The following is a 25,663-nucleotide window of genomic DNA, read 5'->3' on the forward strand; positions in this document are numbered from 1 at the left end:
AAGGGACATGTCATCGGAACGATTGCTCAAATAAAGAGAGAGAGGTCAAAACAAGTAAGGTGCTTGGAATTAAGTCTGGTAAAGTAAAGGAAGTGACGGTGAGGTCACAAGTGAAGGAAGTGATGTCATTGGAAAGAAGCATGGTCACATGAGGAATAGAGGTCGCGGGTGAAGGAAATGCAATCACATGCAAATGAAGTGAAGCAGTGTAGAAAGCAAGTAAGGTCACACATGAAGGCAGTAAGCCTCTGTGTTAACTGAGTTCAAAGGTAACAACTAAAGGTCATAAGGAAGGAATGAAATGTCATGTGTATGCAGGAGTCGAAGCAGTGTGGAAAGCAAGCAAGGTCACAGGAGGTAGTAAGTTATGTGAAGTGAGTTCAAAGGACATAACTGAAGGTCAAAAGGAAGGAAGCGATGTCATCTGAAAAAAGTGAAATCGCATGTTAGGTAGTGAGTTCACACAGAGGAAGTAAGGTCACATGTTAAATGAGCTCAAAAGAAGAAAGCTCGGTTGCATATGACAGATGTAAAATCCCCAACAAAGGCAAGCAGGAATTGGGGTCACTTGAGGATGTAAAAATGCATCGGACGGAAGTGTGGTCAAATATTAAGTGGGATCACGGCGCTACACCCCTTCAGTCTCGGTTGCACCTACCTACCACTGTGATTGGTAACCAAACAGTATAGTGCCAAAAAGTGTGACAGATCATTAATTTGGTACCCTCTAATTCAGGGGTGGGCAATTCATTTTGCAAAGGGACCACATTACACTTAATTTACACATTACAAATTTTTACACTACACTACATTACACTACAAATTTAAAAGAGTGATTTTGTGCACCAATTTCCAACTCATATTAGCCGTTCGTAGTCAGGACTCCCAAATATTTAGATAAGTGGGAAGCACAATATTATTTATTATTTTTAATAGTTATTTTTTTATATTTTTGATATATATTATTTATTATGTAAATGATGTATTATGATACAGACCTAATACGTACAGTAAATGAAACTATGAAACTCTAAACTCAGGCCAAATATTCTTGCTCCCCTTCCCTCCACCGTGCAGGAAATATGTTGCTGATCTCTTTTTGGGGAAAAATTGTTGCTGGAGGGGTTGGAAAAGTTGCTAAATATTGCAAAAATGTCGCTAAGTTGGCATCATTGCAGACAAGTTCTAACTTCTGCTTGCTACTTCGGTTGTACTAGCATACACACTTATGCACAAAATAAAGAATTTCAAAATCAAAACAGCGCATATTTTAGGTTTTACTTCGACTTCATAGTCACAAGGAGGGGGTCGGTCAGAGGCTGCGGGATGTGGCCCCCAGGCCGTACTTTGCCCATGTCTGCTCTAATTAGAAAACAACACAATTGGGTAAACGTGTACTATTAGGGATGGGTATCGTTACGATTTGAACGATTCTACTGCTCTTAATGATAACTGCTTTTAACAGTATTCTTAGTCCCATTTTTGTGTTTAGAAAATCAAAAACAAATATTAGATTCGCTGCTTTTTCTTTTTTTTAACAAATGTACTTGTTTTGCAACTACAACACAATGAAAACACAATGAAAAAAAGGAATTTACATTAATTTACAGAAAAATACATGGTTTGAACAAATCACTATTACAGAGTTAAATATAAACAATAATATAAACAATTATTTAGTGTAAAAATAGTGTAAAAATAAAACTGGTGTGGAGCAAAAAGGCTGGAACACGCAGTTACGCTACAAAAAGCACTTCTGTGAGGTGAGAGCACATTTTCTATGTATTTGTTAAGCTTGCTTGTTTTTGCCCCTGACATTTTAGTGATTTATGCACTTGAAGCAATGTGCATTCAGCAGTGATGTTGCGACATAATCCCTCCCTCCCTCTCCAGGTATAGCCACTCAAAGTGACGCTCGGATGCTACGTTTGTAGAAACAGAGCAAACCCAATGTAAGGGACGCCAGCTAACGCATGAGTGTACTGTTTGTTAGTAAAAAAAAAAAAAAAAACTCACTCCTCTGAGGCTTCAAAGCTGCTGATACAGCGGCCCGGGTTCCCAAACCGGTGACATGGCTTTGAAGCCCAAGTAGGTTGGGCTAGGACGGTGGAGGAGTCGCTACTGTTGCTCAAAATACCCAACCCACACATCAAAATAACAGAATAAAAATGGTAGGGTTATATGGCACAATGGACGTTTTCGTACGATACTAAATATCATATCGTAATATACAATACAATTTTATTTATATAGCACATTTCATAACAGCTGGAGCTGTAAAAAGCACTTTACAAACAATTCAATAGATAGAACAAAAAAAATAAAAGGCTGTGATACAGGTATTAATAAATATAGATATAAATAATATATAAATAAAAATATAAATACGTAAAGCCAATAAATTGACATAAAACACAATATAAAATTAACCATTAAGGGCGGAGCTTATCGATAGTGCAGTTTTTAATAATTCAGCCGGGGGCCAGTCCAGTTACATCCCTTGGCACTACTGGGTGTAAACATGTCGTCCAACATGAGGAGGCGTATTATGGCAAACGATGATGGTGTCTCACCTGTAGATGAAGACGTACTTCTGCAGGTCATCAGGAGACTTTCCCAGACTGGGGCTGGACACCGAGCTGTAATGGTAACCTTCATACCTCCAAATAACACAAACACACACACACACACACACACACACACACACAAACATACATACAAGTACTCAACATAAACCACATAACTGACACACAATCAATCACAAACATATAATTTGTTGATGTGTGTGTTTATTCATTAATAAGTCTTAAAAATGTATTTAAACCAAACTGTACTTTATTTTGACTTAAAAAAAAAGTGCCTTAAATTCAATGTGCATTTTGACGTAATGTCAATGTGTTCTCCGTTTTTTGGACAAACAAAATCAGCCTTGACTTTTATCCATTTATTTAGAACTACTAGTGTATATCAAATGTGAACTCAGGACAAATACATTTTACATTCATTTTTGACTGATGTGTTTTTCAGATTAAAGAGAAAGTGTGTCGAATTTTTGGATTTTTCAATGCCATTCAGTGGTGAACTAACAGAATGCGACGACCTAAGTTGGAAGAGCGTGCATTTTGAAGTCTGCAGACTACGGTGCCTCAAGAGAGACCACAATTCGTCATCACAAACAACTTCTAGTATTCCTTCAAGCGACAAAGTACCGGTAAATGCATTGCATTTGTTAAACATTCTTTCGTCACTGATCCAGCAAATTAGTGATTGGGAGATTTGCCTTCCTCGGGTATCCGTAGCAGAAAGATGGTGGTGAAACATGTCAGCCTCCTGTAGGGTGAGACGCGACCCATGTAATATAATTAGCGATAATTAACCCTGCAATTATTATTACTTTTTAAATGTACGTTGATGTGATAGAACATATTTTTTTGCATATTATTGAAATGAATAGAATGAATGAATAAATGAATGAAAATTTAAAAATCGGCGGCACGGTGGTCGACTGGTTAGCACGTCCGCCTCACAGTTCAGAGGTTGTGGGTTCGATCCCGGCTCCGGCCTCCCTGTGTGGAGTTTGCATGTTCTCCCCGTGCCTGCGTGGGTTTTCTCCGGGCACTCCGGTTTCCTCCCACATTCCAAAAAAAAACATGCATGGTAAGTTGATTGGATACTCTAAATTGCCCCTAGGTGTGATTGTGAGTGCGGTTGTTTGTCTCTGTGTGCCCTGCGATTGGCTGGCAACCAGTTCAGGGTGTCCCCCGCCTACTGCCCAAAGACAGCTGGGATAGGCTCCAGCACGCCCCGCGACCCTTGCGAGGAGAAGCGGTACAGATAATGGATGGATGGATGAAATTTAAAAATCACAAATTTCTACACTGTCCACTTAAAAATATGTCTTTTGGACAAATAATTATGTCCTATGGACTATATCGTTGCTGTCCTGTGAAATACATTTATGTGTCTTTTAAAAAATTTTCTTACTTTTTATGTGAATAGATTTTCCGCGCTACAGACATCGCATTAACGTGAAAACATTTTTTAAATTCCAAATTTGGACATACATGTTTTTCACAGGACAAAAGTGATATTTTGAAATGGAAAATCTGACCATTAAATGTGCCTTTTGGACTGATGATTGTGTCTGTTGGACTGATAAGTGTTTTGACTGAAGTGTGTATTTTAGAGGACTTCCATGCACACGTGGGCAAAGACAGTGAGACTTGGTCAGAATCCGAGTGGTGTGCTGTTCTTGGACTGTGTGCTCATCTAGGATTGTCCATAACAAACCTCATGTTCAACTACATGGGTGTCTAATGCGTGCAATTGGCAACAGGACCCTAGGCCACACTTTGATGATCAACTTTGTGCTCATGTCATCAGACTGGCGACCGCATGTCTTGGGCTTCGTGCTGGTGCACACCAGCGATGGTCAAGCTGAAGAAGGAGTGCAATTTGGCCTTTTTGGCCTGTGCGACTCTGGAGGATGCTGATGGGTACTGCTAGCAAGATGCATCCAATCATAACTTTTGTGGACAGAATTTTTTTTTTTTTTCACTTCAAAATGTGTACAACGTGTAATTTTCTGTTGGATGTCCTCCTGGGGCTCAAGCTGTTTAACTGTTTTGCTGTTTATTTTATTTTTTGCATCATTCCTTTAATACAGGGGTTATCAAATTGTTGGGATCCAGACAGCCCTTACAAGGGGGAAAAAAATTCCATTGGCCCCTCATAACCAATTGCCAAATATACTTAACTATACCATGTGCACCCCAACATGCCACACCAATTTTTATGATTTTTTTGTGGGTTTTTTAACCATTTCAACTGAAACGATGCTCTGTTTACTGAAAAGGAACTTGAAATTAAATTGTATTAAAGATTTATCCATCGTCACTAGCAGACATGATCTGCTTCCGCTTAACAACAGGTCTGCGGACAGTGAGGTGCGAGTTCACAAAAGTACAGGCGATGTTGACAACTATAATTTGTATGGGGAAAAAAAAAAAATCACGATTGTTTTTGATTTATGCTGAAATCACGATTATTGAGAATGCTTATTCACTGACTTCAAAACAAAACTATTCAGCTAAAACGCCTACTACCCTAAACTACCATCACCCCCCATGCCTATTAATCGCTGCACATTGATCACTTTATTGTTGAAAACTAATTTGTTTGGCAAATACAAAATGACCTGCATTTTCATTATGCTACATCCACATCTGTGCTGCATTAAATCTTTGCACACATTCAAATCGTGAAAAAGCGCACCACTTATCTCTATCATATTTATCTTATTTTTATGTTTTATTTTCAATTTGACAAGGCTTGGGACTTCTTGGGCTAAACTGGGACATTGTGTATCATATGTCGCAGAGATGGGCATCATCAGTCCGGTACGTCCATCAATGAGCTGCCGTATTTTAGGCCCAGTCCGTCTGAGTCATCGGCGACAGCCAAACGGCATTGAGAACGGACTTGCTGGTACTACGTACGTCACACACAGGTGCTGACACGCAGCCAAATACAGAAAACACTGTTGTATACCTTTCAGTCCCACGGTCCTCAGTGACATGTCCTATATTGTTTTTGTTTCACCAAACACCGTGCTGTGTGTGTGTGTTTATTTTGATTGTTTTCTTTTGATATTAATTGTTTTCTTTATTTGGCTGCGTGTCAGCTTGTGTGGCGCCTGTGTGTGATGTGGAAAAAGTGACGTACAGACGGACCTTCCGTCGGTATGAAAGAATTTCCAGCTCTGTTATTTCATGCCTTAATGTGTAGAAATGTTGTTGAAAAAACATCCTTAAATGCTTGAAAACTCATCTTTAAATATAACATGAATCAACAACAACAACAAAATCAATAAGTAACAAAGAAAAATAATAATACGGACGCTGTCTTGTGAAAAACACGCCATGTCCAATTTTGGATTTTTTCAAAAAAATGTTCACGTTAATGCAATGTCTGTAACACGGAAACACCATTAACGTAAAAATACGAAAAATGAAAAAAAATGGACATAAATGTTTTTCACAGAACAGCATTGCTATACTAAAATAATAGCAATGGGGGGGCATGGCTGAATGGTTAAGTGGTCATCTCCCATCACTGTTCGATCACTGGCCATTGTGAAAATTTTGATGTATCCTTGATAGGGATATCACAATATCGGCAATGTCGTGATATTGCAATATTAAAATTGCCATGATATATTGTCATCGTCATGTCAGGATAGTAACTCATTTTATCCCAATGACATATTTATATGTCATTTCACAGAGGGTCTGAAAAGGTGGTACTTGAATGAGTTGATAGCAATAAATCTGTTTAAAAGCCAAAGGTGTTTTCCATTCGTGCAGTTCCAGCACCCTCTGTTGGTTAGTTTATTTGCGCAGTTTAATTTGATGCCACCTATGTTTAAGACCCACACTAATCGCTAGGGATGTCACAATATCGGCAATATCGTGATTTGCAGTATTAAAATGGCCACAATATATTGTCGTCTCATGTCACGATATTAATAGCAGGAAATCTGTTTAAAATCCCAAGTTGTTTTCCATTTGTGCAGTTTCAGCATCCTCTGGTGGTTAGTTTATTAGTGCAGTTTAATTTGATGCACCTATGTTTAAGACCCACGCTAATCGCCAATTGGAGCTCATGACTGGCCAAGCCTATTTCTTTGTGAATCCTGTTATGTACAAAAAATTGTGATGTTTTTTTTTTGTAGCTTCTTTTTTTCATGTTTACAATATTGTGAGATTTTGTACAGTATTGAGAACTTTTTATATATTGCCAATCTCCCCCCAATACCGTGATAATTATCATATCGTGAAGTTCATATCGTGATATTATCGTATCGTGACATTTGGATATCGTGATATCCCTAGTCCTTGAGCAAGATACTGAAAACCCAGTTGCTTCTGATGCTGCGTCATCAGTAGGTGAATGTGGAAACAGTGTTAAAGTGCTTTGAGTACCTAAGGTAGAAAAGCGCTATACAAGTGAAAGCCCATTTACCATTTACCAATAAAAAAAACTAAAAAAAACTGTAAATAATTAGAGCTGCGAGCAACTATGAATGGCCCTCACAGCCTGGGCCACATTGAGGTGCTGGTATGTTGGGGTACTGGCACATTGGAATTCGAATTTTTTTGAGAATGGCACAATAAACCTCTAATATATGTTTTGTTTTGTTTTGTTTTTGTCAGGCCTGATGTGTGTGCCAAGTTTCATGAGTTTTCACAAATGTTTACACCCTTATCTGTGGTCTCTTCTCAAGGTTTTTCTCAGAGGTAGGCATTCCGTCAGTACTGATGGAAGGTCCATCAGTGACGGACACATGATTGACAGCAAACAAAAAAAAAAGATGGGCTAAGCACTGCCGGAGGTGGGCTTTCATCCGTCAGTGCAATCGTCACTACCTGGGTTAGGCCCTCTCAGTCCGTCACTGACGTTTTGCTGACGGCTTAGAGAACAACAGTGGTAGTTTGTCAAAGTTGGTAGTCGGAAATGCTAACGGAAGCCCGTTTAAAATGATAGGCGGACCAGACTATAGTCGATTACTATTTGGTCCGGCTGGACAAAAAGGCGGATAAACGGACGGTGGAAGGGTATCCCGGTTGCGATAAAAGGACCGGGAAGTTTTAGCAAAATGTCCAGCTCTTTGTATTTATTTGCATATAAATCTTTATGGTTGTAGTATTCTGTTAAATCTTGGCGAAATTAATTATATTCAAGACTGTTTTGTGTGTTTGTGGTGTTTCGTGTGATTGTTTGTGGATTACTTCCGTGGCTATACTGAATATGGAAACGTTTTGCACTTACTGTAGAGAAGGTGGCGGTAATTGGCCCAAAGCTAAGACTGATTTGTTTTCTTGCTTCACTGATCACCAATAAGTAGGTATGCACTTTTATTTTCAAAGAACGAAACATGATTTATTGTAAATTACTTTGCAAACCTCCAAGTGACGGCTCACGGATACCCGGGGTGGGGTTCCTTGTAACCCAGTTTGAGAACCACTGATCACATGATCCTTTGTCATAAGCAATAGCTACCGACCCCCCCAGCAACCCCGCCCACAACCCCCCCACCCCAGCTTGCCATGTTATGACAGTTCACATTTGGTCCAACAGACAATCGCACATGCAAGCGCTGCATCTAGCAATTAAAGGTCAAGCACTTTCACCAACCAATCACTGAGGAGAATCAACATGGCTGCTGTTAGTGAGCGTGTTAGTCGGGGGGTTAAATGAAGCCAATTATCAATGATGATGATAAAAAAAATAAAACAGGAATTAAAAATAATAATAATAATAATAAATTTAAAATAATAATTAGGGATGCACAATAATTATTGACCATATAATTAAATGAACGCAAGGAAGCATAAAAATAAATAAAAACAATTAAAAAAAAATTATCTATCTATCTATCTATCTATCTATCTATCTATCTATCTATCTATCTATCTATCTATCTATCTATCTATCTATCTATCTATCTATCTATCTATCTATATATATATATATATATATATATATATATATATATATATATATATATATATATATATATATATATATATATATATATATATATATATATATATATATACACACACACACATATATACACACACACACACACACACACACACGCACACATACAGGAGTGCACATTACTGGTACGCATGCGCAACAGAAATCACTGATGCGTACCGTCATTTGCGTCACGACGCGCGTTTGCGTACCTGTACACACTAGTGGTGCAGTGGAACGAATCATCTTTGAATGGTAAAGACCAAGCATCGGTTCAAGATTGGCACGATCTGCAGAATGGTTGGTGAAAAAACTGTGCGTGTTCACAATAAGGCAACGCGATTAGTCCGCATTCAACAGAGGAAGTTCAATACCCTCGAGAGTACATAAATTGTACGTTTTGCAAACATACTCAACGAACACACCACCTCCGCAAAGGCTATCTTCAAAAAAAAACTTACCAAATAATACATTGAGTCATTAATGCCAATGCAATAGCCTTAGTAAACGTCCATCCATCCATTATCTATACCGCTTATCCTCACAAGGGTCGCGGGGCGTGTTGGAGCCTATCTCAGCTGTCTTCGGGCAGTAGGCGGGGGACACCCCGAATTGGTTGCCAGCCAATCGCAGGGCACACAGGGACAAACAAACACCCGCACTCACAATCACACCGAAATCATATTCAGTCTCTTATTTAGGACGTGAACAAACCGCTGGTTTATTACGCTGTCATTGTGCAATACGGTACAAGTCACTGGTGTTAGTGGCTAGCAGCTGTTACCATTAGCTGGTACTTCAACAGCTGTTCCTTGGCTTACAGTACTTTTCTTTTTTTTAACTTTTTCAATGTTGTTGACCAAGATTACTTTGTAATGCGCTCCCCATGTTGAATGTGCCTTAAATTGCACTTCAAAGAGCGGTATAGATAATGGATGGTCTTTTTCATTATGAAAAAAAAAAAAAAATCTAACTTTGTCTTCATTTATTTCATAGAAACAACTTTTGCTCAATAAATAATTCAAAGATAACATTCAGCTCTAAATGTCTGGCAGGATACCTTGGAATTTATAGACTGTACCACTTACAAAATAAGAATACATCCTGCCTTTTATTGCGTTAAGTTGTGTTCTTAAATCCTAAATAGCCATTTTAGACATTAGACAAAGTTCTATGTATCTTCTTTTTTTTTTCTGATCAAAAAAACGATCCGATAGGTGACTCAAAATCCGTGACCGATCTGAACCGTGACTTATGTGATCCGTTGTACCCCTAGTGAGTACCAAAGACAATCTCCTGGTACTCATGTGAGTACCCCATGAAAAAAAATTGTGCACCCCTGTACATACAGTATATGTAGATAGATAGATCTGTCTATCTATACATCATATTCTTTATTTTATTACAGTTTGCTTTATTTGACTTTAAAACAATTTATGTGTGTTTTGATACTTGATTACAATCTTAAAATGAAAAAAAAAAATCATAACTCAACTATGTTCTGCAGTACAACAACATCTGACGAATATGTGAAATCTGGGTGTATGGGTTGCATAGTACACTGTGACTAAATTGTGTGTCAAAAATATGGGCCTTTTGGCATTATTTTGCTTAGGGGCCCCAAATGACTTGGGCCGGCCTTGGTGACACCCCTAATCCCACATGCAGCATTTCAGTATTTATCACCTCAATAACAGTGTGCCACTCATATAAACGTTAGTATGAACAAATAACATGCTTTCGTCAAAATAATTGAAATGTAGGCATTCATTTTATAAGTTAAGTTCAGAGCTGGGCACTTGACCCTTTTTTGCCCATCCGGCCGCAACCTACCGCCCTTGACCTGGGTACCCTTCCGGCCGCGACCCCCCGGCCATATTCGTAAACATTGTCGGCCACCGTCCCGTTCCGACCCCGTGCCTCGCGAGCACGTCACACGCATGAGGGCCGATTAGTGGGCCGGACTAAAATCCACTTCCGGCCATGCTTAGTCCAGCCATTTTTTTTAATTTGTCACCCCCACCCCTCCGCCCCAAAAAATGGGCATCTGGAGGGTCCGACCGGTCGGGCCCAGGGACGGACTACCCAGTTCTGGTTAAGTTATTTTCATTTCATTGTTAAAGATATAAATGCTCAACTAAATTTGAGAGAAAATGTACTCTTCGTAGTATGAAAAGTGAAAAAACATATGTTGTGACTGAGCAAGATTTTTTGACTTGAGGTTTGTTTGAACCAAGTCTTGATTTGACTTGCTTGAAATTTGGTGGTGACTCGACTTGTTTGATTTTTTTTTTTCACAGTGATTTGCTTGAGACTTGAAGTTTGGAACTTGAGACTGACTTGTGACTTGCATATGTGACCTACTCCCACTTCTGCTTATCAGCTACTTAAAACGTTCAGCGCTACAACAGTGTTTTGAAAAGCCTACGAAGAGGCTTGCGCTGTAAGTAAACTGCCCGAAAGCCAGCCACAAAGAAAGGCCCAGGGCTTGCTCCCATCCTCACTGCATTAGAAAAATGCAAACATTTTGACAGAGTTGACCTGAGGGCTTACACAATCTATGATTTCATCATGGACCAACCAGTTACCATCGTTGAGGACACAGAAATTTGTCAGCTAATAAACCACTTGGCGCAACGGTTTTAATCAGGAAAATGATATTAGCTTGCATTTGAACTTTTATCAATTTGTTTGGAGAAATCAGTGCAAAACTAACGTGTTCAGGAATGCCTACAATTAATGAGCATTTTTTGCTGCTTAACTCATATTCCACAAACGCAATATTAAATCAAAATTCCGTTTTTCAACTAGTGGGCCTGCTGGGAACATATTCTTGAACAAAATGTGTTTAGGTTGATTTCCACTTTAAGAGCCTCTACTATTTTTCGGCTGTATATTTGCCTACAAATTCAAGGTGACACACTCTTGCGTACAGTGTTAGATGGAAATAAGGACACAAGCGTCACTAGTAATTTATTGACATGTGACGTTAGTCAAGCTAGCTTTGCTTGCCTGCTTGTTTGGAGAACTTCAAACTATACAGGACTGTACTGTATGCAGTAGTCAGTTCTGCATTTACTGTATTTATTGACAATGCACATTTTCAGCTTGTAGTACTTGTTAGTGCACTTTATAAACACTAACTCACTAGTTTTGGACTCCTAAAAGCTTTTTTTTTTTTTTTTTTTAAATTTGTATTTTCCATGTGCATCCAGTGTAGTGACATGAAGTAGTTATTGCAGTAAAGTAAAATAACATCTAGATGGTGATGAATGTTGTCCGAATTCATGCATGTTCAGTCATACTGTAGATCTATTTCTATCTGAACTCGATTATATGCACATGCCATTTGGCATTCATTTACTGGTTTCTTTTTACTATCGCTAGAGTTAACATTTGATAAGCCATTCAAAACAAACAATTTCTTTTTAAAATAAATAAATGTGAAATTCTCGACAACGATCTGTTCTTTAATTTTTTTGTAATAGTGGTAGGTGTCACATTTGACTAGGACAGATCTTTGTGTATTTCTTTCCTCCAGGTGACTGAAAACTTGAAAAATAAAAAACGTATCGTATTCAGTATCGAAAAACAGGAATTTATCAGCTTGAAAAAAAGGTATTTGCTTGAAGTAAAAGATATTGTGCATCCCTAAAAATAATAATAACAATAACTCATATAGCTCTTTTTAGGATACTCAAACACACGCACGCACACAAGTTCTTTAAAGTTCTAATTTGAAAAAGTATAAATTAAACACATCATATGTGATGTCTAGCCGTACACATCACATCATAACACTCGATTGACAGTTTCAAAGTCAGCCGATGTGGTGCATTGGCAAATCATGTGATTAATGCAATCGCAGCCAATCAGATTAGTAGATTGGATTATAAGGCTCATTGCGAAAGCTTTGACGACGCATGCTCGAAGAATTCATCATACCTTTGAGCTTCCCTGTTGAGGGTCAGAAAGCAGACATGACATCACTGCAAGGTTATAGGTCACTACAAGCACCTTGTAGGTCTGAAAGCCTGACACTCACACCTCTAAACTTTACCGTATTCTGACAAAACTCAGGATGACCTAATGGACCACACGAACAGCAACACATTAACATTAAGCATTTCTGCAAGTTCAGGAGGTATAACAGTTTCCGCTGTCAATATGTTACAAGCGCCTGGGATGCCATCTGACGGAAAAATTAGCTCTGTCTTTCGAACACATTCTTGAAAAGAATATTTTGGGGTTGACTTCCCCTTCAACTGTACTCTGATTTTTAATACATTTCCCAGTGACCCAGAAACTCAAGCTAATACTAAATGCCACTGCTATATTGGTTCACAGTTCAACAACTGTAAACAAGTGTAATATCACTTTCCAAATATGCCACCTTCCTCGCTCCCTATTCTCCAAACGTGCTTCTTTTTGTTTCTGTCCCTGCCGGTATTAGAAGCTGGCTGTGCCCACAGACCCCAATGATAATTTTGTCCTACATCGCCTTTGCATGCTACCTTGCAAGTACATACACATGCCGTGTTTAAGTATATTATTGACGCAGATTGGCTGTCGTGACACGATGGTTGTGTTCCTGTACCTGAGCGAATCGGATTCACACCTATCTGCAACAACTGCATTGACTTTATATGTAATCACGTTGTGAGAATAGCTCAACTGTTCGGTCTGACTGCAGCATAACTGTAGCAATTCTAAATCCAATACATCATTGACGGGAACTAAGTAATTCCAACAGACAGCGAGTGAACTTCGACGGGTTTGACTCTGTCCTTGTCACCATTTGTTTACCTGCCAACCTGAAGTTAAAACACACTTTACACCAAATGCAGATGTGCAACAGTATCATTGGTGGAGAAAAAAAATGGAGATGGACACATTAATCGCGACAAAGTAGTAGTCCAAGTGAGTTTGGCTTAAATCAGTACCTTCCACTGTACCTGTTGAGTGATGCCAGCAAAGTTTTGACAGAGGAGTCATCAGAAGCCATCACTTCCTGGAGGAGTGTGATGTCACAGCGGGAAGCAATCTGTAGCACAAGCACTTTTGAGCACATAAAAAGCGTGCAAGTCTATGAGTGCGTGTGCGTGTATGTGTAAGGTACCCGTGTAAGCGTGTGCAGCACTCTTTTATTTGATGCCTTCTTGGGGTCAAGATTCTGCACATCGTAGGCACAGATCTTGAAGGCTGAGACGGCTCCACCCCAGACCACCACACACAGGAAGGTCAGCAGGGGACCATGGTAAGAAGCGCGCCACCTCATGTTCAGCTGTGGAATAAAACACACATGAAGCTGTTTGCAGAGAGCCACTGGAAGGAAGGAAGTCTGATCACAAATGATGGTAGTAAGGTCATGTGTGGAGGAGAGCGGTCACATGTGGAAGTGAGGTTGCATGAGAACGAGTGAGGAAAGCAAATTCAGAGGAAGGAAGAAAGAAAAGAAGGTTGCATGGAATTAGGCTGTCACTATTCAACATTTTTAGACTGGATCAGGGGTCGGCAACCCGCAGCTCTGGAGCCGCATGCGGCTCTTTCATCCATACGTTGCAGCTCTGTGTGGCTTGGGAAAATAAATTATAAGTGTCCGATTGAAGTGTATTGTAACGTCTTCCAAAGACACGACGTCAGACGTATTTTTGTTATCTCCCTTTTTATTATTCCAACACGGCTGATGTGGGCCGTAGTCGATGCCAAACGTGTGCTACAATGCAACAACAGTTCCGCCATAAGTACACACGGTCCTTCGCTGTTTGCTCACTCCTCTCACTTAGACACCCTTCCACCGTGATGCATTCAGGAACCTCGGAAACAACACAACTTAGCAAAACACAAATGTCACATCACAGACAACCCAATTCGTTACAGTATGTTATTTGTCTCAAAAACGTATATCATGTCTTCTAATTAAGTCAACGTTTTTAACTTCTTTCTTCAGACCTTGTGCAATTTCGGTGATCAGCATCGCCTTCCTCAGAGACGTTTGACAGCACAGCAAACAGCCGGCGTGCGTGGCTGCCTTCTGACACGCCTGCTGCAAGCGACACCAAAACTGCACAATATCTGAACAAAGTATTTTATTTGTTTGTGTTTGTTTAACTATAGTGTAGATTGTAAGATTATTGTGAGCTCGAAATATGAAAATAAAATTATAAATCGGCCAAAAATCTTGGATGTCCAAATATGGCCGAATTATTATTATTTTTTAAGAATACTACTAGAACTGCATTTTTTCACTCCCGCAATATCACTAAAATTCATCCAATTCTATCTGCTAGTGATGCAGAAATCATAATCCATGCGTTTGTTACATCTAGCCTCGATTATTGTAACGGTTTTGCTCTCTGGTCTTCCCAAGTCTAGTATTAAAAGCCTGCAGCTAGTGCAAAATGCTCAGCGAGACTTCTGACAAGGATGCGAAAGTTCGATCATATTACCCCGATACTAGCCAATTTGCATTGTCTCCCAGTCCACTTGAGATTCGATTTCAAGGTTTTGTTACTTACCTATAAAATACTATACATCTTAGCATACTCCTACCTCGTTGACTTCATTGTACCGTATGTTCCGTCCCGAAACCTTTGCTCACAAAATGCTGGTCTTTTAGTGATCCCGAGAGCCAGAAAGAAGTCCACAGGTTCTAGAGCATTTTCTATTCGGGCACTGGTGCTCTGAAATGCCCTACCCATGGATATTAGAGGCGCTACCTCAGTAGAAAAGTTTAAAACATGACTAAAGACTTATTTGTTTACTCTTGCATTTAGTTGAACTATTTGTTCGCCTGTTTACTGCTGTTTCTATTCTCTTTTCTGCCCCCTCTCCTTGGGGAGAGGGCTAGGTGATGATGACCGAATTGGAAGTCGCTGTCTGAATTCTACAGCAACTGAGTGACACAAGATCAGAGTTTGATCACATCCTAGGAGACCCTGCTATGGAGATTTCTGCATTGACCAACTGGGACAATGGACAATTGACCCACTTCTTCCGAAGAGCGAGTGGGTCGCAATGAGCCCATAGAGAGAAACTGCAGGAAGAAAAACTTTGACACAAAATAGAAACATAGTGCAGTCATCATGAAGGTGGGGGGGAGAGGTGTCATCCCTGCAATATGCGCCCATGGTTGGAAGTGCAAGAGCTCAGCGGGGACTAACGTCCTTTGCAAGCGTGTTCGGGCTTGTAGCGGCAAAGATCAACGAGTGCGGCAGAACCAGTAAAGTGACATTCACATTCGTCACTGTTAAAGGAGAAGTCAACCCAAAAATTTCTGTTGAAGTGGAAATTGCTATTGAAGTTTGCGGTCTGGATAGCTGACGGAAGCCCTTTTAAAATCAGTGGCGGACCAACGTATAGGCGGGTAGTATTTTTCTTTTTACCCCACGAAAAAAAGGCAAATGAGGGACGACGGAAGGGTGCCCATATTTGGTCCTTGAAAATGATTGCACATGAAAATAACCATTAACACTAAAGTGATTGGGGGCCTTCATTTATTGAAAAATATATGCGTGCGCATGTGTGTAATATGCATTGTTGAACGGTCACTGCTAAGTAAATAATTCTGTGAATGATTTATTCTTTGAAGCATTAATATTAAATACTTCAGGGTAATTCCTGGCTGAAATTGAGGCAGAGGTGGTACCAGCCTGACCATGTGCGTGTTTTCAATAAATTCAACTGACTTACTTTATTTTACAAGCAACATGAACCCCTTTCGGACCGCAGCAACTAATTTTGGAACATCCCTATCTACCCTGGTAATTTGTGTCATACTTCTGTTGACACACAAAAAAGTTTTTCAGGCTGGACAGTTCCACCAGGAACTACCTGAGCACTACCTGGCCAGCAGGGTCTTCGTGCACCTACCCGGAACGTTTGAGGGGGCGTTCTGTGCTGATGGACGCTGATTGGTTGGTTGAAAGTAGGACACACATAAGTAGGACACACTGCCTTCCTATTTGTCAATGCCGAAGAACAACGTAGGACATGTCACACAGACATACCAATCGTTGATTATGTCACACTACACGGCCTACGATGCGTCAAGACAACTCATAATCGGCTAAGAGCACCTACGTTTGTCGGCCCATAATTGGACTATATTCGTGTAGTCTTAAGATACTATACTTGCATAAAATACTTTGATAACAAAACTCTAAAATCAGCAAAAGCAGCCAAATTAAAACTGACAAAAGAACTTCAAAATTAAAAAAAAATTGTTATTAATTCAAAATATTAGGATATGCTTAATAAGAAAATAACATTTTAAAGCAACCCTAGAGAACTTTCAGTTTTCGGTGATTATGGCGGCGCCATACGGACAAGAGCGGTAATGTTTTGCCCTACGTCAACTACATTTCCCATGAGCACCAGCGCCGCCAGCACAGCGTATAATGTGTACAGCGTATAGCTTTCGCTCACCTGCAGTTCGACTGAATTCCATTTCTTTTTCCGGTTGCCGTGTCAAGGATGAATGGCATTAATGTAGAGTTGAATATAATTGTGTCTATACAATATAACGATGTTGAAAATAAAACGTTTAACTTTGGTTTTGTACTGTATTCCCCCATCACCCCGTTCCCCCCGTGCCCCCCTTCCCTGCGCTCCTCCCCCACCTTACTTGTCAGCACGTGAGCCTTGAAACAGATAAATAAAACGTTAATTTACAGAAAGCAACACGCTCTGACTCATTTTGCAATCACTGTATTCAACCCAACAAAAAAACATAAGAATCCGGTTTTTCAATGGAAGGAAAACAGAAGTAATGGTATTCGGTGTCAGTGGCTCTTCTACATCCCACCTTGTTGACCTGGGCCCCTTGGCTTCATATCTAAAGCCAACAGTCTAAAAGTTTGGTTTTAAAATGGACAGTGATCTTAAATTGGACCAGCAAATCAGTGCTGTTGTAAAGTCCAGCTTCTTTCACCTTAAGACAGCTGGCTAAGGTAAAGCCCCTCCTTTTCCATCAGCACTTAGAAACAGCCATCCATGCCTTTGTTACATCTCGGCTAGATTACTGAAATGCACTTTATTATGGAGTCAGCCAGTCCTCTCTTATATGTCTCCAGTTGGTCCAAAATGCTGCTGCCCGCCTCCTAACTGGAGCTCGGAAGATGGAGCACATAACCCCAATTCTGCCCTCCCTTCACTGGTTCCCAGTGCATTTTAGGGTTCAATTTAAGATTTGTCTATAAATCATTAAATGGCCTCGCCCCGTACCTCTCTGAGCTCCTCCACTCCTACGCATCTTCCCGCAGCCTCCGGTCTGCGGACCAGGCGCTGCTCGAGGTGCCGAGAACTAATCGGAGCCTCAGAGGGGATCGTGCCTTTTCGGCTGCTGGCCCTTCCCTTTGTAATGACCTCCCATTGGATGTTAGGCAAGACCCCTCTCTGTCCACTTTTAAAACCCGGTTGAAGACACATTTCTATTCTCTGGCTTTTGATCCGACCTGAGGCTGACACATTTTTGGGCGGTTTTCTAGTGTCTACTGTATATAATGTTCATTTATTGATTTCACTTGTTGTATTATGGCTATTTTGTTGTTTGTATGTGAAGTGCTTTGTTACAGCTCTAGCTGTTGAGAAATGCGCAATACAAATAAAATTGTATTGTATCTTCACATTGAATGTAACAGGTGAGTTCGCCCTCTACTGGGGAACCTTGTAGACAGCAACAGTATGCAATAGTTTCACTCTAACCCTAACCCTTCAAGCAAAAACATCCTTATGGTCAGTTAAACAATTATACAACCAGCATATATCAAATTAAATATATTTCAATAATAAACCAAAAACAACTTAGGCAAAACTAAGTAATACTCCTACATTGTGAACAGTATACTTTAACATCAATGTTTAATAAACATGGTCTTAAAGGCATTTAAAAGACAAGTGTTTTTACTTTTTAAAAATTTAACACATTTTATCCCTTTTTTCCACAAATGAATATCGGCTTCAAATATCGGTTATCAGCCTCCTTGACTATTAATAATCGGTATCGTATCGGCCCTGAAAAAAATCATATCTGTCTATCACTACTCTTAATCTGATTAGCATTCATTAGTGTCTCCTCCAACATGTCCATCATTAGCACTTGCTCAGTTTCCTTTTCTCTCCTGAATTTGACAGGGACCGGTAATCTGCTCAATCTGATCAACACTTCAGCATTTGCGTGGTGCTTGCCTGGTTTGTAGACCATGTTATAATCGTATGCACCGAGTTTCCCAGCCCACCTTTATACTCGTGGTGATCCCATTTGGGGAATTGGTTTCTTTTCATCCAAAAAATAGATCAGCGGTTTGTGATCTGTATAAATGGTGAAATTGCGTCCGTACAAATATTTGTGAAATTTTTTAAGCCCAAATATGACTGCAAGTCCTTCTTTGTCCAACTGTGAGTATCTTGTCTCAGCAGGTTGTAAAATACGGGACACAAATCCAATCGGTCTCTCACTTCCATCTTCCATGAGGTGTGATAATACTGCACCTACGCCATAAAGTGAAACATCACATGACAAAACCAGATCTCGGTCTGCTGAGTAGTGGACAACAACATCCGATGTGTTTAGCGAGTCCTTGGTATTTTGGAGCGTCTCTTCTTGTTCCTTATTCCATTTCCACCGAACATCATGTCTCAACAGTTCATGTAATGGTGCCAACCAGGTGGCCTGGTTGGGACGAAACTTGCTGTAGTAATTTAACAATCCCAAAAATGATTTTAACTCAGTAAGATTTGTTGGGGCTGGAGCGTCTTGAATGGCTTTGACCTTTCTAGCTACTTGGCGGAGTCCTTGTGCGTCCACTCTATAGCAAAGGTACTCAACTTCATCCTGAAGGAAGGTGCATTTATTCCTCCTGAGGCATAGTCCAGCCTCTTTCAATCTTTTTAACACACTGTTCAAGTTCTTAATACGATCGTCTTTGTCCACACCACTGAGCAAAATGTCATCCAGATACACTGTTACCAGAGGAATTCCACTTAGGAGACTCTCCATTGTTCTCTGAAATATGGCCGGAGCAGAGGCCACACCGACCGGTAGTCTCTTGTAGGTGAACAATCCTCTGTGCGTGTTTCCTGTGAGGTATTTCTTGGAGTATCCATGAGTATTTGTTGATAAGTATGACTCATGTCTAACTTGGCAAACTGTGTTCCTTTTGATAGTGCATTTAACAAATCATCCACTCTGGGTATTAGATACTGCGCAAGTACACTGTATTTACAGTCAATTTGTAGTCCCGACATAATCGAACTGTGCCCCCTGGTTTCAGAATGGGTACTACTGGAGCGGCCCATTCTGAGTATTTCACCGGGGTGATTATGTCCTCTTTAAGCAACCTGTCATTTTCCTCATCCACTTTTGGTCTCATGGCGTAAGGAATAGAACTTGGACGGAAGAAGCGTGGAACAGAATTGTCATGAGTGGAAGCTTTGGTGCTCTTTATGTGCCCAGCTCCTCTTTGAAAACTTCATGTTTGCACAATTAAACTTATTGTAATGCCTCATTCGCTCCCTGTGTGCTTCCCTTAGAATGGATATGATGTTCCCCACGTGGTTTGTGTCTGGCTTTTATCTCTTTCCAGTTGAGAAGAATGCCTTCTAGCCAGCCTTGGCCCAGAAAATTGGGACCCTCTCCTTTCACGACCACTAGGGACAATTTGGCTCTTTGCTTTTTGTACTTGATTGGAACAATAACTGCTCCCACAATTCCCACTGGGTCTCCTGTACAAGTCTCCAACTTGATTCGGACTTATGCGATCTGGGGAGTATTTGTATTTCCCTATATTGTCTTTTCATTCATTACAGTGAGACTGCAGCCTGTGTCAATCTCAAATGTAACTCTTTTGCCATTTATTGTCATGCTCTCCGTGTATGGCTCAACTTTCCTTAGGTGTATTTCACTCACATGGCCTAGCTTGAACTTCATACTTTGTAATGCAAAAGGATCTTCCTCCGAACTGTCTGTATTCCTATCCTCTTGCTGTTCCTGAACTTTATGTGACTGCTCTTTTTCACACAAACAGATTGAGCATTTCCTTTTTGTTTACCTTTATTTTTGCACTCTCTGGCAATGTGGCCAACTTTTACACATGCATGGCATTTCTCTTTTTTTAAACTTGCATTCTGCAGTTCGGTGTTGTACTTTGCAACGATAACACTCGTGAACACAGCCACTCTTGTACGCTCTTTTCTGATGCGCGCCTTTGTTTACATTGAAGCATTTTGCTGTTGCGCCAGGATTCTGGAGGTCATGTGCATTTTTATTTGCTGTTTCTGCAATGGACAAGGCATTTTTACACCCAGTCTTAAAAAAGACACGGCAAGGCACAGAGAAACCATATGAGGAATGAGTACCCAAGGGGAGCTCATTCAAGGAATGACAGCCCAAGTCTACACAGGGAGAGCCACCATCACAAAGATCCCAGGCCCAGATTAACCAGGGTAGACCCTACACAGTAGAGTAGAGTGTAGAGGCCCCCGGTCACCTGGGCCTAAGGAGCCTCCAAGAGGACACCCCCCGTGCGAAGGCCTCAACAACAAATCATACTATCGTTTATCATGATAGTTTCCAGAGCTGGGCGTTCCGTCTATCTGACGGACCGGTCCGTTTATCCGTCACTGACAGACGACCGTTTTGCTGACTGGTTGACGAACAGTGGGAAATAATTTTAAATAGACGGATTAAGCATAGACGGAAACCCCTTTATTTAGTCTGCCGTCCGTCATTTGTCTATTTTTCGCGGCAAGGTTTCGATGGCCGCGGGGAGGAAAATAGTGAGTTGTTCTTGCTTGGGGGACAGATTTGAGTGGGGGACCAGGCTTCCAAAGCGCAGTGAGTCACTATTTTTCTTCAAACATAATCAAGCAGGGCAGTGGGGGCTGCTAGTGAAAGTTTAGTCGGACTCGCGACGGACGACTGTTTAAAATTATTGGCGGACTGGCCTGAAGACAGGTACTATTTTTTTCCCCTTGGAAAAAAAGGCAAATGACGGACGACGGAAGGGTACCCATGTACTATTTTTTTCCCCTTGGAAAAAAAGGCAAATGACGGACAACGGAAGGGAACCCATGCTGCAGACGGATGACGAATAACGGATGCTCAGTTTTTTGTAAAATGCCCATCTAGTTTCTGGGTAAATATTTCATCCGCAGAAATGTATCATCGTGACAGGCCGATCAATAATGTAAATGCAGAACTTTGACGAAAACTAAATATCTATTATGAAGCCGGTTAGCTTCTCTACCACTAGGCTTAGCAAGTTTTCTGGAGGAAACCCTGAAATGACATTGCAGTTGCTTAGGGCTAAGGTAACGACCAATTACGGCTCACCAGTTTTCTGAAGCTGAGACATATTTGGTCGTTACCTGAGCCCTGAGCAACTGTGATGTCATTTTCAGTCGACAAAAAGTGGAAAATGGCCGCCTTCTGAGATGGACAAAAACAGCTGTATTTGGGATCATTCAGCTGGGATGGTCCATTTTTCACGAGCTCAATTTATGTTTTTTTTTGTTTTTTTTTAAATCAGGAAACTGACATTACCGGCTGACCTGTTTTCTGAATCTGAGCCGTGATTGGTTGTTGTGAGCAGTTGTGATGTCCTTTTCAGTCTACAGAAGACAATATGGCCGCCCCCAGAGATGGCTAAAAACGAGTGCATTTTGCTGCTTAATTTATATTCCACAAATGCAAAATTATCAGAATGCCGTGTTTCAACTAGTTGGCCTGGTGGGAACATATTCTTGAAAAAAACATGTTTGGATTGACTTCCGCTTTAAAAAAGCAAGAAATGACTAGCCTACGCACAACTTAGGTGCAATTTATGTTACGTCAGTCGTTTTCTTTCATAAATCACCAAGATACTCCAACAAAGAATGTTCCGAGATGCTTTTTGTAAGCTGAATTGCTCATAGGTCGTTATATATTACATTTAAATCTGGTATGTGTTAGCTTGGCACCGATCCGCAGAATGGTTGGTGAATAAAAAACGTGCGCGTTCACATTAAGTCAACGTAATTAGTCCGCATTCACTGTAATAGCAGCAGAGAAAGTTGAAGACTCTTATGTAAATCGCATATGGGAGCGCTTTGCAAGCATTCTGAACGAACACACCACCTCCGCAAATGCTAACTTTAAAATAAAGCTTAACAAATAATACATTGATGCCAATGCAATAGCCTTAATAGACTTTTACTTTGATGTTGACCTCCGTGGTGGCGTAACAGCTAACTTGACATCTGTTTTCAACATCTCGGCTTGCCACCTACATCAACACAACGCCATCCCAAAGTCATATTCAGTCGATAATTTAGGACGCTAACAAACCGCTAGTTAATTAGGCTGTCATTGTATGATACGGCACAAGTCTCCGGCGTTAGTGGCTAGCAGCTCTTATCATTAGCACCAAGTGCCTGGCTGGTAGTTCAACAGCCTGGCTTACTTTTTTTTTAAACTTCTTTTTCAATATTGTGGAGATTATTTTGTAATGCGCTGTCCATGTGTAAAGGAAGGTGCCTTAAATTGCACTTCAAGGTCTTTGTCATTATGGAAAAAAATAATTAAAACCTTTTCTTTATTTATTTTATAAGAACACTTTTGCTCATTAAATAATTTCAAGAAAACATTCAGCTCAAAATGTCATGCAGAATATGTCCATACGTCCGAATAAAATAAAAATGTTCTTATTTTATATGTGGTACAGTGTATAAAATAACAACAAGGTATCCTGGCTTATATTGCGTTCGTAAATCCTAAATGGCCATATGATACATTGGAGTTTTATAATAGGCAAAAGTGTTTTATAAAATAAATGAAGTCAAAGTTCTAACTATTTCTTTTTTTTCTCTTTTTTTTTGCTGATCGGAAACACAATCCGATCCGTGACTCAAAATCCGTGACCGATCTGAACCGTGACTTACGTGATCTGTTGAACCTCGAGTGGGTACCAAAGTCAATCTCCTGGTCCTCATGTTAGTAACCCAAGAAAAAAATGTGCACCCCTGAACATATTATTGTAATGAAAATTTGGGGGTTGACTTCCCCTATAAGCCCTTCAAGTGTAACTACATTTCCCCAAAAATATTCCTAAACAGCTGCAATTATGCAACATAATTGTGCCTGGACCCTGTCAATCCAATTTATGACCTGAGACTGACAGCGCAGGCCACTGTCAGCGTGGGCGCTAGCTGACAACTGCTAGCCACGATCATGACTCGTTGCTACTATTTAGTTTCGTTACAGCCGCGTTCTAGCTCGGTAGCGGCGAATCTGGATTTCTTAGGTAAACTTTAATTTAACTCCTGTAATTCATTAACATATTCGACTATGAATTGTCTGGATCCTTGTTGCCCCACTCAGCAGAGAATATTTGCGTGTATTAGCCTATTATTAGTGTTTTTATGGAAATATACACGCGGTCCGTATCAAAAGGGAGTGGAAGGGGGGATTTGAAACAAGCAACATTTTTCGCTTTTATTAATTTGTTCTGTTTGTTTTTACCGTCAAAACATCAAGTCAATAGACGCCAAAGTAAAGTGCACGACGCTCAGTTCCGAGTGTTCTTACCTGTGCCCAAAGTTTCAGCGTTGGTTGTGTAGTGATCAAGCAAGAGAAGCGAATACTTGACTGGGTGGGGTCTCTCTATTTCTTTCTCATTCCGAATCGGTCTCTCTTTACCTGCTCAGGGCTCACACCTTCCTGACTCAGCAGTGGAACACGCCCCCCAGCTATGCTGCATTCAAAGCGTGTCGATTATTTTTTTTCTTTCTTTCTTTTTACAATTTGACAGCTGAGGAACCAAAAAAAGTACAGTAAGCATTTTTTTTCAATAGCGCAGTCGGCCTTCTGTCAGTTAAGTCAGAAGGGCGTTTTCGCCAGTGATTTGTTTAGGGTTTTTTTTTCCAGCGAACAACAACCTAACCAAGTAAAAATAGAGAGTATTGTACGCCCCAAAGCCACGGTTGAAATGGGGCGAGACGACCCGTTGGCATTCCTAATGGACGTCACATCATCATTGAAAAGTACGTTATGCGGAAATTTACAAACGGTGACAATGACAGTTATAGGGGTGCTCAAGTCCGGTCCTCAAGAGCCGAAATCCAGCCTGTTTTCCATCTCTCCCTGCCTGAACACACTGCATACAAATGATGACAATCGTTATCAAGGCTTGTGCAAAGCTTGGTGATGAGCGGATCATTTGAATAAGGTGTGTTGCATGTAGGGAGAGATGGGAAACAGGCTCGATACTGGCTCCTGAGGACCGGACTTGAGCACTCCTGCTTCACAAGCCCGAACACCTCTGGAACCGTCCGAAGAATGCCTTGCGGCGTGGTTCTCACGTTGACAGAAGAGGGCAGTGTTTCTTATTCAAACAGATGGCCACTGGATACACTACGTTGGAGGAGACTACACGGACTTACAGTCAGGTCAATATAAATATTTGGACTTTGACACAATTTTCATCATTCCAGCTCTGTACAACACCACATTGGATTTGAAATGAAACAATCAAGATGTGCTTTAAATGCAGACTCTGAGCTCGAGGGTATTATTTAAATCCAAATCAGGTGAATGGTGTGGGAATTACAACACATCGTGATCGTGCCCCCACCGTTTTACGACCAAAAGTCCATCCATCTATTATCCATACCGCTTATCCTCACAAGGATCACGGGGAGTGCTGGAGGCTATCCCAGCAGTCTTCGGACTGCAGGCGGGGGACACCTCGAATTGGTTGTCAGCCAATCGCAGGGCACAGAGAGACAAACAAACATCTGCACTCACAATCACACCTAGGGGCAATTTATAGTGTCCAACTAACCTACCATGCATGTTTTTGGAATGTGGGAGGAAACCGGAGTACCCGGGATACGCAGGCACGGGGAGAACATGCAAAGTCCACACAGGGAGGCCGGGAAGATCGAACCCATGACCTCTGAACTGTGAGGCGGACGTGCTAACCAGTCTACCGCCGTGCCGCCACGACCAAAAGTCATGTCATGTCATCTTCCAAACCGCTTATCCTATATAGGGTTCGCGGGGAGTTGCTGGAGCCTATCCCAGCCGTCAATGGGCGAAGGCAGACTACACCCCGAACTGGTCGCCAGCCAGTCGCAGGGC

The 25,663-nt window shown here is 40.8% G+C and overlaps 1 protein-coding gene across 4 annotated transcripts in view; it reads right to left on the minus strand.

Moving 5' to 3' along the window:
* LOC147152467 (deoxyribonuclease-1-like) overlaps nt 1-24,278 on the minus strand; it is a 31,661-nt gene extending 7,383 nt beyond the window's left edge. Inside the window, exons 1-5 of one of the 4 annotated variants that reach the window (XM_086046766.1) lie at nt 24,110-24,278; nt 13,664-13,828; nt 13,500-13,588; nt 12,490-12,501; nt 2,574-2,660 (exon numbers count right to left, since the gene is read on the minus strand). In XM_086046766.1, the coding sequence (XP_085902892.1) occupies nt 2,574-2,660; nt 12,490-12,501; nt 13,500-13,588; nt 13,664-13,822 (347 nt within the window). In that variant the 5' untranslated portion in view covers nt 13,823-13,828; nt 24,110-24,278. Of the gene's footprint in view, nt 1-2,573; nt 2,661-12,489; nt 12,502-13,487; nt 13,589-13,663; nt 13,829-24,109 lie in introns of all 4 variants that reach the window. The other 3 variants (XM_086046748.1, XM_086046777.1, XM_086046756.1) reach the window with 3 other exon arrangements.
* Between the last annotated feature and the right edge of the window lie 1,385 nt (nt 24,279-25,663).

This window comes from Filicampus tigris, chromosome 1, assembly GCF_054856515.1.
Source record: "Filicampus tigris isolate MCC_2025a chromosome 1, RoL_Ftig_1.0, whole genome shotgun sequence".
NCBI lineage: Eukaryota > Metazoa > Chordata > Actinopteri > Syngnathiformes > Syngnathidae > Filicampus > Filicampus tigris.